The 15,142-nt window shown below is 50.0% G+C and overlaps 6 protein-coding genes across 6 annotated transcripts; 2 read left to right on the forward strand and 4 right to left on the reverse strand.

Annotated features, from left to right (window-relative positions):
• Positions 1–1,122: 1,122 nt before the first annotated feature.
• aclA (putative ATP citrate lyase subunit (Acl)) lies at positions 1,123–2,651 on the forward strand (the record flags this gene model as incomplete). Its single annotated transcript, XM_026754717.1, has 2 exons — positions 1,123–1,563; positions 1,632–2,651. 2 exons carry the CDS (start codon positions 1,123–1,125, stop codon positions 2,649–2,651), a joined length of 1,461 nt encoding a protein of 486 aa, XP_026615350.1.
• Positions 2,652–4,278: 1,627 nt separating this feature from the next.
• Positions 4,279–5,635, reverse strand: CDV56_101569 (uncharacterized protein; the record flags this gene model as incomplete). Its single annotated transcript, XM_026755188.1, has 4 exons — positions 4,279–4,550; positions 4,604–5,017; positions 5,076–5,491; positions 5,559–5,635. The coding sequence occupies 4 exons, from the start codon at positions 5,633–5,635 to the stop codon at positions 4,279–4,281; spliced, it is 1,179 nt and encodes a 392-aa protein (XP_026615351.1).
• Positions 5,636–5,960: 325 nt separating this feature from the next.
• On the reverse strand, positions 5,961–7,187 carry CDV56_101797 (FAM50/XAP5 family protein; the record flags this gene model as incomplete). The annotated part of the gene is made up of 3 exons (XM_026755416.1): positions 5,961–6,275; positions 6,327–6,888; positions 6,946–7,187. The coding sequence occupies 3 exons, from the start codon at positions 7,185–7,187 to the stop codon at positions 5,961–5,963; spliced, it is 1,119 nt and encodes a 372-aa protein (XP_026615352.1).
• Positions 7,188–7,586: 399 nt separating this feature from the next.
• On the forward strand, positions 7,587–9,921 carry CDV56_102023 (uncharacterized protein; the record flags this gene model as incomplete). Its single annotated transcript, XM_026755642.1, has 6 exons — positions 7,587–7,745; positions 7,799–7,851; positions 7,912–8,684; positions 9,273–9,670; positions 9,726–9,832; positions 9,897–9,921. The coding sequence occupies 6 exons, from the start codon at positions 7,587–7,589 to the stop codon at positions 9,919–9,921; spliced, it is 1,515 nt and encodes a 504-aa protein (XP_026615353.1).
• Positions 9,922–10,396: 475 nt separating this feature from the next.
• Positions 10,397–12,628, reverse strand: CDV56_102404 (uncharacterized protein; the record flags this gene model as incomplete). The annotated part of the gene is made up of 1 exon (XM_026756023.1): positions 10,397–12,628. One exon carries the CDS (start codon positions 12,626–12,628, stop codon positions 10,397–10,399), a length of 2,232 nt encoding a protein of 743 aa, XP_026615354.1.
• A 1,143-nt stretch (positions 12,629–13,771) lies between these two features.
• CDV56_102839 (TauD/TfdA dioxygenase family protein) lies at positions 13,772–15,065 on the reverse strand (the record flags this gene model as incomplete). Its single annotated transcript, XM_026756458.1, has 3 exons — positions 13,772–13,951; positions 14,005–14,565; positions 14,616–15,065. The coding sequence occupies 3 exons, from the start codon at positions 15,063–15,065 to the stop codon at positions 13,772–13,774; spliced, it is 1,191 nt and encodes a 396-aa protein (XP_026615355.1).
• Positions 15,066–15,142: the final 77 nt, after the last annotated feature.

Consider the following 15,142-nt stretch of genomic DNA (forward strand, 5'->3'; position numbering starts at 1 on the left):
TCTTGTAATTTGGACCCAGCAGACAGGAGAGCCCCTCCGGCCTAAGGCTCCAACCGCCGGACGCTACCTAGTGATCTGCTCACCGAAAGATCAGTGTTGTCATCATGGACTGACTATCTACGGTCTACCTGTAGATAACAAGTTGCGGTGGTGACCGCTTGAGTATGGACTTGAATGGGTTTGTTTCCATGTGCCTTTCTGTTAAGTACATGGTTTCTGTACAGAGGTAACCGTATGTGAATGGATTCTACAATCTATCTGATAGAATCGATATCAACGCAGTCGAGAGTATGTGAAGGCATCGGGTCTCACGCAGAAATTCGTAGACAATCTACGAAAATGAATTATTAGATAGGTAGCTGTCCATAACCCAACAAAAAAGCGACACGATGCGCAAATGACCCCGGGGGTTGCCGTCCGATGTCTGATCCCTCCTTTTGCTGGAATTCAGTATTGAGGCTACAGCGTAGGGTGTGTCCTGCCTCTAAATACCCTTCCCGAGTATCCCCAACGGAAGCTCTAAAACCTCGCTGGAGACTGTGGGAGCTAAATTTGATCGGTCCGCGGATGACACCTGGAACTTCTTTTGGCTGTACCCACTCTCCTGCTTCCCCACTAAATCTCAACAACTCGGGGCGTCTAAGCCTGCTATGCTGTATCGTACTCTGTATCTCTGAGTCTGATCCCTCTCCGGATCTGGTCCTCCCCCGAGCTCGGCCTCAATACCGTACCTGACCGTGTAATTTTGCATCAGCTCCCAAAAAAAAAAAAGCCTCTATTTCCCCCCTCCAAAAGTCCTTCTGGCCATTTACTTAGAGGACTCAAGTCAATCGTCCGCTCTCGCTGAATCCCCTCCTCTTTCTCCTCCTCTCCTCTTCAATTCATCCATTTCATCCTCTCCTTCCTCCTCTCCCACTTCAATTCCAACAATCACTTCCTGCAGGGTGAATTGCCTGCCGATCTCTGCAAAACAGTATCATCCCATCCTCCTCTTCTCTATCTCTCTGTTAAATCCTCCTCTTGATCCGGGGTCTCGTTCCCTTCTCTACATACAACCTCTCCTCCATCATCAGGACCTTTTTCTCTATTTATCCTCCTCTCTGATCCTCCAGTTCTGTCATCATGTCCGCCAAATCGATTCTCGAAGCTGATGGCAAGGCCATCCTCAACTACCACCTCACCCGGGCTCCTGTCATCAAGCCGACTCCTCTCCCTCCTTCCTCCACCCACAACCCTCCTCCCAGACTTGCCTCCATCTACTTCCCCGAAGACGCCGCTGTGAAGGATGTCTTGGACCAGACGGAGGTCGTCTTCCCGTGGCTGCTGACTCCCGGCGCCAAGTTCGTCGCTAAGCCAGATCAATTGATTAAGAGACGGGGTAAGAGCGGTCTGCTCGCTCTGAACAAGACTTGGGCCGAGGCCAGGGAGTGGATTGAGGCTCGTGCTGGCAAGGAGATCAAGGTTGAGACTGTCACCGGTGTTCTCCGCCAGTTCCTGGTTGAGCCTTTCGTTCCTCACCCTCAGGAGACTGAGTACTACATCAACATCAACTCCGTGCGTGAGGTAAGCGACTTCGTCCGATTCTCAAGCTGGAATTTCCGACCGTTCTCGAAGACTAATGAACTGACCAGGGTGACTGGATCCTCTTCACCCACGAGGGTGGTGTCGACGTTGGTGATGTTGATGCCAAGGCCGAGAAGCTTCTTATCCCCGTGAACCTGAAGAACTACCCCTCCAACGAGGAGATTGCTGCTGCCCTCTTGAGCAAGGTGCCCAAGGGCGTTCACAATGTCCTGGTTGATTTCATCTCCCGCCTCTACGCCGTCTATGTTGACTGCCAGTTCACCTACCTTGAGATCAACCCTCTGGTTGTCATTCCCAACGCCGAGGGTACCTCCGCCGAGGTGCACTTCCTTGATCTTGCCGCCAAGCTTGACCAGACTGCTGAGTTCGAGTGCGGTACCAAGTGGGCTATTGCCCGCAGCCCCGCCAACCTTGGCCTGGCCACCGTTCCCCAGGCAGACGGCAAGGTCAACATTGATGCTGGCCCACCAATGGAGTTCCCCGCTCCCTTCGGTCGTGAGCTGAGCAAGGAGGAGAAGTTCATCTCCGACATGGATGCCAAGACCGGTGCTTCTCTCAAGCTGACAGTGCTCAATGCCAATGGCCGTATCTGGACTCTGGTCGCTGGTGGTGGTGCCTCCGTCGTGTACGCCGATGCCATTGCCTCCGCTGGTTTCGTCAGCGAGCTTGCCAACTACGGTGAGTACTCCGGTGCTCCCACCGAGACTCAGACCTACAACTATGCCAAGACCGTTCTGGACTTGATGCTGCGCGCACCTATGCACCCTGATGGCAAGGTTCTCTTCATCGGTGGTGGTATTGCCAACTTCACCAACGTCGCCTCGACGTTCAAGGGTGTCATCCGTGCGATCCGCGAGGTCGCTCCTGTTCTCAACGAGCACAACGTCCAAATCTGGGTTCGTCGTGCTGGTCCCAACTACCAGGAGGGTCTCAAGAACATCAAGGCCGTTGGTGAGGAGCTGGGTCTCAAGATGCACGTGTACGGTCCTGATATGCACGTCAGTGGTATCGTCCCTCTTGCTCTCCTGGGCAAGAAGACCGATATCAAGGAGTTCGGTTCTGCTTAAAAAATGGGAAAGGAATTTGCTTTGCTTTAATCATTTAATTTCTCCGGCTTCTTTTTTTACTTAACCATTTTTTGTTTTCCATTTTCTGTTCTGAACGCATGGCATGATACGGAACTGTTTTCCTTACTTATCTAGCGAGGACTGGACATACAAGCAGTATGACAGATGGTACTGCACTGACAGGATGAAGAAGAGAAGGGGATATCCATTTGTGCTGGAGTCAGCTGTTTCTCTTAGACTATATTCTTGGTTGATTGCGAGGCATGGGTCTGCGCAGTGATAGTCGATTTAATCCAATGATAACGATCTTCAATGATACATCTGCTGTAAATAAGTTACTTTAATCCAAGAAGATAAGTAGTCGTCAAGTAAAACAGCACTCGTCACCTGTAGAAGTATGGACAGAATGGGCCAAAGTGAAGTAATAAGAAATCATCACGTGAGACCATCCCCCATACATACAAACAGTACCAGTACCAACAGTTACACCTTACAAGTTCAGACACAAGACAAGGGGACAAGATAAGCTTAAACAGACGCACAGGAAGATCTGGAAACTAAGTTCTGCTCATTCTCCACAGGAGCTCCCCTGCCCTGCATTTAGATCAAGCCGCGTGGGAATTGGGAAATCCTTTCCCATCGTCGATGGCAGCAGTGGACGAGCTCAGCTTCCCGCTTCCGCACGCCCGAGGGTGGAGGAGTGAGTGACGTCTGGGTCGGCTTCTCGGGACGGGCCTTTTGCAGTGAAGCCGAAGGTCTGGGCGTGGTGAGATGGGATCCATGGGATGATACGATCTACGGCGTTGTTGTTTTCTGTTTTGGGATTGCAATTGGAGGTTCTGGAGATTTTGGTTCTGATATGGTAGAGTTCACGGAGTACATAGGCTTGTTTACTATGGGGGAACTCAGAGTTGGTATAGATCAAGGTAAGAGGGTAGTGATGCTCAGTGCTTCATGCAGTGGAAGTATTGATTTGATCTACTGGACTGCGTATATGACGCCCATCAATGAACTTCAGGACGTATCTACAAGGTGTCTAAGGCTCTGAGCAAATGTTGGATCGAAGTGGTGGTGAATGCAGAGCGGGAACTAACTATCCATAGCCAAGTTCGTCGGACGAAGGGAAGATAAGCTCATGGACGTCCTAGCGTGGATTCGCTGACAAAATCATTAGCTAACATAAACAGACCAGTCCCCGTTGCTGAGGTTGAGGTCATAAGCTAAATGCTTGATTATTATGAGGCATTGATTCTTTTGCTGCCTGTCTGAAGCATGCCCTTGAAACTGTGGTTCTACATGGAAAGCTAGAGATATATAACCCTATCGAATGGAGGTCCCGTTCTTGGCGTGACATATACAACAGAACCTGATATTCTTGAACTACTCTGAAATATTATTGTGACCGACGGTGGAACCAGGCAAAATGGATATATGAAGAATACTCAAATTTCTATGAGCGTTAGTTGATATCTATCTGCCAAAGGGCGGCATCAGCACCCGACGAATTTATACCCTGTCTTGCTATCCATATGATCAACCCTCGCGTCAAAAGGAGCGAGTTACCCGTCAAAGGAAGAAATACACAGATTGATATGCGGACGGGCGAACCTGAATTAGCAGAGCAAGGTTATATAATGGTGTTCTGAAATAAAGAAGACCTCAAAACAGAAGGGCCGTTTCCCGCTCCATTTGCTGTACCAGGACCAGGCCTTTGGAAACCCAGACTATCTCGATTCAGCGAGGTGTTGCCGCTGTTCAAGTACGGACCTGGGATATTGTTGCTGTCGTGAAATCGCTCGAACATGACGCTGTCCTGTGGTAAGCTTGACATGCCAGTCGACGGACGCACGGGGCCCGGGAGACGAGTTCGGTGTTGTGGAGTTGCATTGGGGATACTTCCTTTGGACTGTCAGAATATCTTGATCCCTAGAAAAAGATGAAGAGGGGCATACGGTTTCTCAAGTTCACTGGCACAGTGGGTGGTGGCATCGCAGCGGCATCAACCTTTTGCTTTGCACCTTTTGAGCTCCCAGTTCCGCTCCGCTGATGCCGATGTAGCTGTTCCACCCCTTCCAGGTTGGCAGGGTATGGATTGCCCTGACGAGATGCCGGAGTTTGCGGCGGCCGTGATACACTCATCGGTCTGCTCAAGGCTGATACCGAGGGCTCGTTTCCTGAGTTACTGAGAGAATTCAAAGTCTGTGAGACAGTGTCCGACGCAGCTGTCTTCATTTGCGATCTCATGGCGCGAGACTTGAGTAGGTTGTACAGATTGGTGATCTGGGTAAACTTCTTGCACTTTTCTCGGTACAGATCAACGAGCTCCTGGTTCTTTTTGCGAAGCTGCTCTTCTGTTGTTTGCATGTCTAGATTTCGAGTCAAAACGTCCCATCCTCCCTTGAGGATCTGCTGATGATGACGAACCGTTTAATTTAGCCTGAAGCGTTGATATCTCCGTATTTGCATTATGAATCACCCTGTCCATTTGTGTATTCAGCGTTGTGTATTTCTCCGTAAGTGACTTTCCGAGATACTCCTGGTAGAATCTGTTCCATGTCAGGACAATGACGCAGAAATCGACGGGAAAGCCTCGCAATACGGACATCTCCTGCGTGGTCTGATAAGCCCAGAATACTAATGCCCGACTAGCACACTCCATGATTGTGTTCGGGTCAAGTCCACTCAGTACGCTGGTTTTATAGTCCTCAGAGGGGTTGAGAACGGTCGATGCAGCGTCGTCCGGATTCACGAGGACGGTTTGGCAAGCTGGACAGCGACGTTCGCCGTGCGTGGGACGCGAGAGGCCTAGAGTATCTGCGCAGGGAAGACAGAAAATGTGTCTGAGCAGGTCAATATCCATCTTCACTATTCAAAAGCGACTGAAGAAAGGAAGTACGGACGACTTACGAACAGGTGGTGACGACTGCTTGCTCCTTCAACTGGGAGCGACATTTTAGAGCATTGCATCGAAGGTAGAAGTCCATGACTGAAGTAACAGGTGTGTTCAAGAATAGTCGAAGAGTCGAAGCTTGGAGTTGATGGATGAAAGGGTCACGAAGCTTGAATACGCATGGTCACAGTGGAAGTTCAGAATACTTGTACCATCTGCAGATTGCGGCCGATTGTCGACAACAAGATACTTGCAGGGATAACTATCAATAATCACTAGAAGGACGTGCTTCAGTTATGGAATAAAACAGATTGGTTGTTCGGGTATCTAAAGAATATACATATGTATTGCTCGCACTGCTTTATAGCTCTCTCAGCTCACAACGCCTTTCACTCTTCCATATACTCAGAATCGCAAGGTCAGAAGAAAAATGTGTTTCCTTCAGCATCTCGCCGTGTCGAGGCCATTTTCTCTTCGAACTCGGGCCCCGGCTCATACTCCCGCCACAAGCTCGCTGGAAAAATGTGCTTGTTTCGTTCATACCACCGTCTATCGACCACTTTTGTCAATGTCGCATCTTTATCGGCACCTTCTAATTGGTCATTCTCAGGCCGTGACATTGGATTATCACTAGAAGCTGCTGGAGGAGGCTTGTTTGAGTAGTCGAACAATAGCCCGCCAGCACTCGAGAAGCTGGGTACTTGGTTGGCTATGAAATAGTAAAATTCGTAGTGCTGGAGGGTCAATCAGCACACGACAATGAGCAAAATGCAGCTCCCACTTACATGTGGAATAATTATCTCTCCCCTGACCAGCATAAGGTCATCGACACTAATTCTGGCCCATTCCCGGCGATTGTCTTTCCTTCCCTTTGCTGCTCCGCTAGCACCTGCGACGCCTAACTCGGCACCGACTTTGCGACAACGGTCAAGAAACAACCAGACCGGGTCGCCTTTCCTCACCTTGACCGCTCCCGCCGGTATATTGGTGCCATCGTAAAAGATGAACGGAATGAGTATCTCTGTATTTTTGACCGCCTCCTGCATAGCCAGAAATTCCCTGCGAAGGGCATCACGCGCCTCTGCCTCTGCCTTTATTGCAGCCTTCGTCATCGCTTTCGGAGGAGGAGGTGCATTGGGGTTGGGGGTGATGCGCCGTGAAGACGGCGCAGAACTATCGTCCGCGGGTGTCCTCGACGCAGATCGTGGGACACTCGTGTCGCGGGGAGTGGCCACAGGATCGTCTCCGGTATCGTTTTCTTCATCGTCACCAAAAGAAAGCTTGCTTTTCATGAGCTGCTTCTTCTTCTTTTTCTTCGGAGGGCCCTCGCTACGGGGGGTCGAGTTACTGGGTAATTGCGATCAGTCAGGGAAGAGAAAGGAAGAAGCTTGCGCCACAACTCACCCGTCAGTCACATCACCCGTTGAAGGAGTAGCGCTTCTTGAATTACCGGATGTAAATCTTCCCAGAGACTTGTCGTGTGCCTCTCGCTCCTTTTGCTCTAGAACCTCTGCGCGACGCTTGCGAAAGTCGGAAAGATGGACTAGACCAACGGTCTGCGACTTGAGTAGATCTTCTGCGGAGGTAGTCTGGCTCGTAAATGAGCGCGGTGTGGAGCTGTGGCTCGGTTGTTCGGAAGGAGGCATGATGTATGTATTTTTGGATATGACTGTGTCACTCAGGGTCGTTTTCAAAGATTCAAGAAGTCATCTATCCAGATGTTGTATTGTGATCATAAAGCAACTGACGGAGACAGAGAGACACGTGACCACGGTTCATCGAGATCGCATAAAGTAGATCGAATTTTTGGCAAATACGTAAGAATCTAATGTCGCCGATTATATCTATGACTGATTCGTCATTATTAGAATCCTTTTTGTAAGGATCAATGAACCGAGTAGTTGGTGTCATACAGAACGGATCTGGCAGCTGAAGAGCAAACATGCCAAACCCGGCGTGCCGTTCGATCTCCGCAGTAAACTGGCCGAGACTTCGTCATTATTCTACACTTCTCACAATCACAAATTTCTCTATTTCTGTTCGAGATGATGATGGAAGATGACGATGATGATTTCTACGATCCTGCTGATGCAGTACCCGTAAACCAAGCTCAGAATGCTCCTCAGAACCAATCGAACGAAAAGTTTCAAGAAGCGAATGAAGGGGAGGGCGAGGAGGAGGAGATAGAGGTGGAAGAGGATGAGGTCTGCTCACAACACGCGGTTCAATCTCTCGCATCGACTAATTTTCTGTTCAGGATGACTTCAATATCATAACAGAAGCTCCTCCAGATGCGCCGTCTCCGGAAGTGTAAGCTGTCCATTCCTCCACCAACTTAGCTGAATAGCATTTGATCTAATGTCAAGACAGACCACATCCTCGTCACGCCAGTCTACGAGCAGAGACCCAAAGACCTTCATCAGCAGATCTATCGACTGTTTCGAAATCCGTCACACCTACAGTAACCCCTAAAATTGAAGCTGCCACTCCGGTACCTGTCAGCGCAAGACCGGCCGTACCCCAAAAGCCTGGCTCCGCATACCCGCCTGTGCACGCGTCGACGATCGATGTCAATGCGAACCCTGTTCACCCTGCCACAGGCAAGCCGATCCTGTCGACAGATATGGACACGGACTTTCCGACCGAGGACGACAAACCATGGAGACGACCTGGTTCAGATATCTCCGACTATTTCAACTACGGATTTGACGAATTCACCTGGGCAAGCTACGTTCTGAAACAACAAGAGCTACGGAAAGAAGTTGGAGACCAGAAGAAGCAATTGGATGATATGCAGAGCTTCTTGACCATGGGTCTGCCACCAATGCCAGGAGCTCCGGGCCCTGGGGCGCCTCCTGGCAGCGCGCCGCCAGCTATGCCCGGTATGCCAGGAGTGCCAGATATGTCTCCCGATATGATGCAGGGCATGCTGGCAAGTATGATGTCGCAAGGCTTGGATCCATCATCAATGGATCCCATGTCTTTCATGCAGCATGCACAGGCGATGATGGGAGGTCAAGGTGGTGCCGGCGCCGGACAGCAGCAAGGTCAGCCTGGGTTCGGCGGCCAGTCGCAAGGACCAGGGTTTGGAGGACAAGGTGGTGGCCAGCCTCATATGGGATTTGGAGGTTACGATCAGAGGGGTGGGTTTGGCGGCCGAGGACGAGGAAGAAGATGGTAGAGCAAAGGATCCATGTCTTCTATTACAATGTTGTAATCTTTGATTTGCTGGGTGACTAGCGTTCGGGATTGACGGGTCGGATCTGGTGGCGTTCACTTGTATACAGCCAGCATTAACTATACCACTGATCATGATCTTTAAAACCATGAGCTTGAAGCTATTCGCAGCTAGAATATTTCCTCATTCGGGGAAAAGGAGTTGTCTCAGGCGACTGAGCTGCAGACTAGGATTGAAACCTCTATCGAAAAGTCAACATCGCAAATCCAGGCCAAATGAATCAACCCACTCTCTCAACACAGAGGGAAAAAGTCCAGTTCATCGTATATTGTGCAAAAGAGTATGGCAGAAAGCATTCGACTTGATACCCTCGGCAGTGTTGATGGAAGCTCTCCGGTCTTGGCATTCTGGAAATTTCTCGCGGCCCGGCGAGTCCAGATCTTCTTCCCCCAGACGAACCGCCCGAACATCTTCTTTTCTTTCGTACTCTCCACGCCTCGTACTCGATACATCTCTGCATCCTTGCTCAATTAAACTGAACCCAAGTGTCTAGCACTCTTATCCTCGCACCTTCATACAAAATGGTACGTGTTTCCACCTAGTCCGGGACCTCAGGACTACCATCTCGACTTTCGTCGTGACAATTTCTGCTATCGATTATGTCTTGATCTTGTTTGTCTGACTCATTGGGATACGCCGCTAACTTTGATCTCTCCTCTCGACCAGTCTGTCCTCCGCAACATCAAGAACCTCGCTCCCCTCCTGGACCGTGTCCTCGTCCAGCGCATCAAGCCCGAGGCCAAGACTGCCTCCGGTATCTTCCTCCCTGAGAGCAGCGTCAAGGAGCAGAATGAGGCCAAGGTCCTCGCCGTCGGCCCCGGCGCCGTTGACCGTAACGGCCAGAGAATCCCCATGAGCGTTTCCACTGGCGACAAGGTTCTCATCCCCCAGGTACGTATTGGTCGTTCTGGATGCTCTATCTCCGCGCGGATCCGATGCGCAACAGACATTGGATTTTCTTTCGATGAAGTGGCTGACAGATCTTGCGATACAGTTCGGTGGTAGCCCCATCAAGGTCGGCGAAGAGGAGTACACCCTCTTCCGGGATTCTGAGTACGTTTCCTTGCATGATAACAAATCCCACTCCTCGATGAGATTGTACTGACATCTGCGATAGGATCCTCGCCAAGATCAACGAATAAAGGAACGACTCCCCTTTCTTTCTGTCTTTCTCCCCTCTCGATCTCGAGCTGAGACCGCCGAAGTCGGAGGACGTGTATTATACCATGCAAAAATCATGAGCTCCCACAACACCTCGAAAACATTATAATTCCACATCTCTCACCATCAAAGGTCTAAAAAATGATCTAGCCTATGCTGTCTCTTTTTGGGCTGATTTTGTCTGCGCATTTGTTGTTATAAAGCGTGAAACGACCTTGTTTTCTCTAGCATACTACTATGGATGTACTTCTAAATCAATCTAGCAATCGTCATGAATCACGCCGGTTCCGGGGTGATGAAAACGAGCAATATCAGACATGATAAATCTCCTCTCAAGCCGATGTTCAGTACATTGACTCCAGTTTCTTTCCACCAAGATCCATAAAGGTTGAGGGCTGTTCTCTGCCCCAGCAATACCAGCTTACTCTTAGGGCCAGCTTAACTACAAAGGTAAACTCATAGTTCCGCATCAGCGTCAAAGTTAAGGGCCCAGTCACACTGCCAGTCTTTGTCGAGAATATGGTTGATTCGCCCCATCATCCTGTCACCTATGAGCTCACCAAAGACCTCCCTTCTTCGATCTGGCGCCATCTCGATAAACCTAGCGAGACCTCGTCCACCTCCGTCCTCCAAAGAGTCAGAGATGTCAGCCGTACGAGATGTGCAGCGCATATAAGTCAGCTCTTCTTCGTCTTCTCGTCTGAGGAATGCTAAGATCGCTTGCGCAGCGTACGGGTTTAATCCAGCCTGGCGGAGGAAGAGCTCCCAGACGGTTGTTCTCATCATCATTTCCGGGTTCAAACGGTTTTTCTGACTCGAGTTGATCGGCGTGAAGCTCGCGCTGGGCGGAATCCGCGTGGGGTTCCCGGGAAGTCGAGCAATGTGCTTATTCGCAAGCGAAAGGACCCATCCGGCCACGGTTTCTGGGCATGAAGGGACTAGCAATGGGCTGATTGTTGCATAGGTGGACATGGAGTTGCAAAAAGCAGTCATGGAGGTGATGGATGCCAACACTCGCTTGTCTGCTGTCGGGCCTGATTGTTTGACTTGCGACTTCTTGGAAGATGGTGCACTATGGCATATGAACAGGTAGACTCGTTCATATCGAGGAGCGAGAAGGAAGATGCGTTCTCGGAGTGGCGAGTTGATGCATTCAATGCTCATCTCAGGACGAGCGAACTTATGGCCGGGCAGATATAGTTGCGTTGTCGCCTGTGATGTTGTCAATATTATCCCAGTACTCGGCGAGATTATGATATCTGCTTCGATTTGAAGAGTGGGATTGCTGTTCATGCGAAAGGTCGTATGCTTGCCCTGAGGCTCACTGCCCGGATTATTGTGATTATAGTCTCTATATACGATTGCTGGCTGGCATGCCATTCCTTCAAGACATCGTACGAGCCGAAGATGACTCTTCAGAAGGGCGGTTGATAAGAACAGAATAGGGCGTTCTCCCGTCCGCTGCTCAAAGCGAGGTAGTTGTGTGGTTGTCTGGATTATGTCTGGGCCGTTGTCGCTTTTGTCCGACTCTTTTAGGCAGCTTGCGGGCTTCTCGGTGCTTACTGCATCACTTTGTTGCTTGGAAACGTCATCAATTGACTTTTTGCCTGGGAAGTATGGGCTTTGTGTCACCGTATGCCGTTTCTCGTTTCGACCCCTTGTCTCCATGAACGCGGCCAAAGAACCCAGAGTAGTAGATGACGGTACCGCGGGCTGCTTCTGCTGTTCCTCGAACTGTGTGGCTTTGACGAGACTCCCGTTGCTAAGCTGGCGTTTCCTTTTCCTCTGCTGTAAAGGTTGATTGGTCGCGGTGGGAGAAGTATTGGTTAAAAGCCGATTCTGATTCGTTGCAGTCGAACCACTATCGCCGACTATAAAAGCTCGTCTATTGCTCTGCTGGAGCCTACTGGGGGATTGCCCTTGTTCTGTGATAAGCTGCGAATCAGGCACTGCTGGTGTTGGAACATTTTGGTTCGTTGATACGATGCCTGCTTCAACAGTTATGTCGCTGAGTGATCTTTTGTTGACCTGTCCCTCAGTGCTGTAGGAATGGAACTGTTGAGCTGAATGATGGGCGTCTGACTCTTCTGAATCCTTATTAGAACATTGGAGGGACGCTTCACATGCTACGTCATTTGTATACGAAAAATAGCAGGTTGCCGACGGGGAGATTGATGGTCGAGATGATAGACGAACTGCTGTATTCTCCTCGGCTGGAGCTTCGGTAACCGGCCACTCAGCTTGTTCTTCCGACATCTCAGGTTCTGCTGATTGGGTGGAATGTGAAGTTGGTTCTTCCCCCTGGGAGGGATTATTATGGTTGGCAAGGTTCGGTATATTCAAGTCCTTCTGGAGCTGTATATCTTCTGATGTTCCTCCACCTCCTGGCCTTTCGCCTGCAAACATGGTGGATTCGCAAGCCTCCTCGAGGCCTACCGTCGCTGCATTTTCCCAGATCTGCTGTCCTTCAGCTGCTGACAGGTGGTGATCTATCTGCATCATGCCATTGGCACCTCCCATAGAAGTCTGCCGTACGCAATCGAAGATCACAGGGGTGTGGCTTGCATCAGAATCTTTTGACGGATGGCTTTGTGGCTTGGACGTTTCTAGGATCTCGCTCGAGACAGGGCTGGGTAGCATCTGAAGCTTTGGCTCAGGGGAGGGACTTTTGAAGGATAAACCGTCCATGTCTAAAGGAGCAAGAGCAGGAGATTCCGAACGGACAGACATTCTCTGTAAGATATTAGGATCAAATCAGCGCGCTGCTGCTCAACGCTTCTCAAGATACTTACCGGTCGGATGATATTTGCTAGTACATCACCCAGATGATTCGAAGTCACATTTCCGAGCTTGATTGCATCTTGTATGAGCATGAAAGACTGCTTGCTGCAGTCGAGCTTCTCATTCCTGATCGCGTCATTGATCTCATCTGCCTTCTTCACCCAAGTCTCAAATTGGTACTCCGGAGCATCCTCGAGAGGAGGCAGATTCAAGTCTTTGGAATCGTAGAGCACCGGGCTTTGAGGAAGTGCTAAGCGCATCTCGTAGTCTAGACTGAAGATGGGAGGTTCCAGCCTGAGCTTGTCGAGACGATGAAAGGCCGCCAAATGATCTTCCAGCTTGAATTCAAATTCATGGGTTCTCACGTCTCGAAGGACTGCTGCTAGAAACCGAGCATCCTCTTTCCTCACATTGAGTTTCTCTTCGCGGATGGCTTTCTCGACAGATTCTTGTGTGGTGAGGAGGTATTTATCGAGCGGTTTCAGCTTGTCTTCGGGCACGGAAGGATCATCTGGTGGCAGTTCGAGGGAGTGATCAAGCTGCTGGCTGGGATTGATTGCGGTATAGTCACGAGCGATCCCGTGGAATCTGGCATATTCGAGCAGAGATGGTTCGTGTTTGGCTGACATCGAGAATGGTTCAGAGGAGTGGATTGTGGACGACGAGATTGACAGTCTCCTACTGGGGATAGGTGCTGTGATTCTTCAGCCCAGACCTGTCTGTAAGCCCATTTCCTATCTTTCTAAACTTTACAAACGACAGAGTTGACCACCAACGAAGCTTCTCTAGCCTCTTATTAGTTCATATACTGGTATATAGTATTCAATGTTCTAGTATCATGACATTGTCATAAAACGTTTCCTAATATGAGGAGAAGCATTTGATCACTCTCTTCCCAGAAATGATTTCAGAAAGCAATTTTATCGTATCTATCGTAAAGTGTTCGTTATGTCTGCTCATCCTAACCGAGAAGTGTATGTGCAATAAGTTCTCTCGACTCAGACCCGTCAAAGGATGAGAAGGGACCAGCCCCCCAAGATCAATCGTTGATCAATCGTTGTAGTTGGATTGACGCGAGCCATCCTTGTTCACAGCTGGTAGGTTATAGTAAGCATTATATTCCTCCTCCTGAGATTTGCCTTCGGGGTCCAAGTAGGGGCGTTCAGCGTGGCAGGCGACTCGGACGGCGTGGCGACGGTGGGGAGCAAAGCCGTAAGAAGCGGAATGATTCTATCGAAAATGTGAGAAGGGATCATGATGGAGAATATCTGCGCGTTACTCACTGTTGTTCGATTGTCCCACAGAGCCACGTCGTTCTCACCCCACTGGAAACGAGCGTGCGCCTCTTGCGTGGTGGCAACAACCTCGGTGAGGTACCTTATGATGGCGTCACTCTCTGTTTTTGGAATGCCCACAATCTTGGTTACGAAGCCAGGATTGAAGAAGAGACTGTTCCAGCCAGTGACTGGATTTGTGCGAATCAAAGGGTGCTCTGTGGTGATCGGCTCGCGACGAACAGTTCGACCAAGAGCCCGCGAGTCTGATGCCTGCATGTTGGCTGTATGGAGAGCAGTCAAGCCCTTCAGGTAGTTCTGCATGTGCGAGGAGAGAGCGTCGTATGCCGCGTATTGAGACGACCAGAGTGTGTCACCACCGCCTCCTCGAGGGGGCCCTGTCAGGACCTTCAATGATGTGTATGATGGTGGTTGAACCTCGTACGTTACGTCGGAATGCCATAGGAAGCTTGGGGAAAACAGTGCTCGCTGGTCGGAGGAGTTGTCCCCAGTATAAACAACATGCACGTCCTCCAACCCCTTCTTCCTTGGTACGGCAGTAGTGGCATGCTACCTCACGGTTAGAGACCAGTCAGATGATCTGGAGAGTCAAGACTCACTTTATGCAACGTTCCGAAATATTTTCCCAACTCCCGTTGAGCTTCAATATCAAAATCCTTCTGATTGCGGAAAAATACCACGCCACGGACGGCGATCAGGCGGGCAAGGTCATCCCTCTGGGCATCGTTGAGTCTGGCCAGATTGACCCCATCTATCTCCGTTCCAATCCTCGGTGTGTAGTCAAAGACGTCAGTTGCGTCTTGCAGCAAGTGACGGAATTTTGGGTCTCCGCGAAGCCCTTTATCTTCGTATGGAACCTTCCCTATAGCGTCCCACTGAACATCTGGAAATGAGGGCAGAAGATCTTCATAAGGGTAATCGTCGTGTCTCCTGACAGTTGTGCGCCCTGGCTCGTACCAGAATTTGTTGTGCTCTGCAGTCTCTTTCTTGGGAACAGTGAAGTGACCAAGAAATGGAGCAGCAGCTGGTTCCTCCAGCAACGGTGCCATGGTGTTCTTTTCAGTTTATCTTGCCCTTGTGGTATGTCGTATCAATGAGGGCCAGAAGACAGCTGATATATGATATG

The sequence above is a fragment of the Aspergillus thermomutatus genome (assembly GCF_002237265.1).
Source record: "Aspergillus thermomutatus strain HMR AF 39 chromosome Unknown NODE_68, whole genome shotgun sequence".
In the NCBI taxonomy this organism is placed as follows: Eukaryota; Fungi; Ascomycota; class Eurotiomycetes; order Eurotiales; family Aspergillaceae; genus Aspergillus; species Aspergillus thermomutatus.